This window comes from Hibiscus syriacus, unplaced genomic scaffold, assembly GCF_006381635.1.
Source record: "Hibiscus syriacus cultivar Baekdansim isolate YM2019G1 unplaced genomic scaffold, ASM638163v2 tig00110162_pilon, whole genome shotgun sequence".
Lineage (NCBI taxonomy): Eukaryota > Viridiplantae > Streptophyta > Magnoliopsida > Malvales > Malvaceae > Hibiscus > Hibiscus syriacus.
In genome coordinates, this window is record NW_024062609.1 from 21,001 (window position 1) to 22,664 (window position 1,664).

Sequence of the window (1,664 nt, forward strand, 5' to 3'; positions counted from 1 at the left end):
ACGTCAAACCCGTGTTGTGAGTTGACCTCTAAAAAATCCTCGATGTTCCAGAAAGCTGATGATTGTGCTGGCTGTTTCGTAAAATCCAGAGGCTCCTGCCTGCCTGTCTATCCATTTGCCGCCGCCACACTTTCCATTCCTTTTATATTAAGCAAAATGTCGTTCTAACTGCACCAACACAATCCCAACACATTTGCATCTTCTCCCCCTTATTTTGCATCCTTACCATTTAAGAAAACTTTAGAAACTCGGTCGAAGCAAACATTAAAAAAAACCAATTTAAAAATTCCAGTAAAAATCAAAAAGCACATGGCAATTGCTATTTTCAAACCTATATATATGGAAGCACCTCTGTTCCCCCCCCCCCAACACACCAAACTATAACACACACTAGTACTTCAGTCCAGACAAATACCCACACCTATGGCCGCTAGTAATGATGATTGGAGCATTGCCCAGAATTTTGAAAATTTCTTCAATGGCTGGCTTGTTCGTCAGGAAGGATTCCATGAACGTCTTGTTCAAGCACTTAGATCCCAAGATGAAGACCAAATCCAGCAGCGGGAGAGTTTGATTCATCAAGTGGTGTCTCACTACGAACAGTACCTGGTAGAGAAATCCACGGCGGCCAAGGAACGAGTTCTGCTCTTCTACTCTCCTCCATGGTTAACTTGTTTCGAGAAGGCTCTGCTCTGGTTTGGTGGGTTCAAGCCATTCTTACTCTTTAAATTACTCGCCAACTCGGTACCAGAATTGACCCCCGAACAGGAGGAAGCCATTGAGCGAGTTAAATGCGAGACTAGAAGAGAAGAACGAGAGCTGACTCAGGACTCGGCGACCATTCAAGAGAGCTTGGCAGCTCTGCCGCTGTTGAACCTGATTAGGCGTTACCGGGGATGGATCGATGAGGAGTTGTCGGAGCTTGAGTCGGCAATGGAGGAAATGAAGGTTGAGATGCTAAGAGTACTGGAGAGAGCTGATAAACTCCGTTGCTCGACTGTAAGGAAGTTACTACAAACGCTGAGTCCAATCCAAAAACTGCAGTTTCTATCTGCTTCGACCGAGTTTCAGCTTACGGTGAGGAAATGGGGTTTGCAAAACGACCAACAGAGATCAAGGTGATAGGGAATGTACTGGAACCTTTTAATTTTTGTTCTTTTATTATATTACCTGTTCTACAAGTCCGTCAATTACTTTGTCGGTATTTGCAATGATGAATTTACATGGGGTCAGATCCTGGGAATTGCAAATTTAATTACTCGTAAAGTTTAGTTTTGATGCCACTGGTTTCATTCGTTTGCATTAGAGAATTTACATCATCATTGTTTTTAGTTTTATCGAGTTGGTGGTGTACTAAATTATATTATTTTAGTATTAATGAACGTTAGATCTTAAATACACTAATTTTATTTTTATATAACATCTAACTTATCTCATTAGTTAAAAGAATCGTTATTATTTTTAAAAATCACGACTTAAAATATCAACGATTGGTGATTAAAAGTATCTAAAATAAATATTATTTTAATCACTTTAGTTTAATAAAATAGTAATAATAATTTTATTTTTATAATTTATTTAATATCTTATTTATATTATTTTTCCTCAAATTCTAATATAATTTTTAAATGATATTAAATTTTGTGTTTTACTTTTTTTTAAAA

The 1,664-nt window shown here is 37.7% G+C and overlaps 1 protein-coding gene across 1 annotated transcript; it reads left to right on the top strand.

The window, feature by feature from the left end:
* The first annotated feature begins 360 nt into the window (after positions 1-360).
* LOC120216582 (protein ZW2-like) lies at positions 361-1,283 on the top strand. The gene has a single exon (XM_039213946.1). The coding sequence runs from the start codon at positions 424-426 to the stop codon at positions 1,120-1,122; it is 699 nt and encodes a 232-aa protein (XP_039069877.1). The 5' UTR covers positions 361-423; the 3' UTR covers positions 1,123-1,283.
* The last annotated feature ends 381 nt before the right edge of the window (positions 1,284-1,664 follow it).

Coding starts and splice junctions, on each gene's coding strand:
- LOC120216582 (XM_039213946.1), top strand. CDS start 424: ATGGCCGCTAGTAATGATGATTGGAGCATTGCCCAGAATTTTGAAAAT.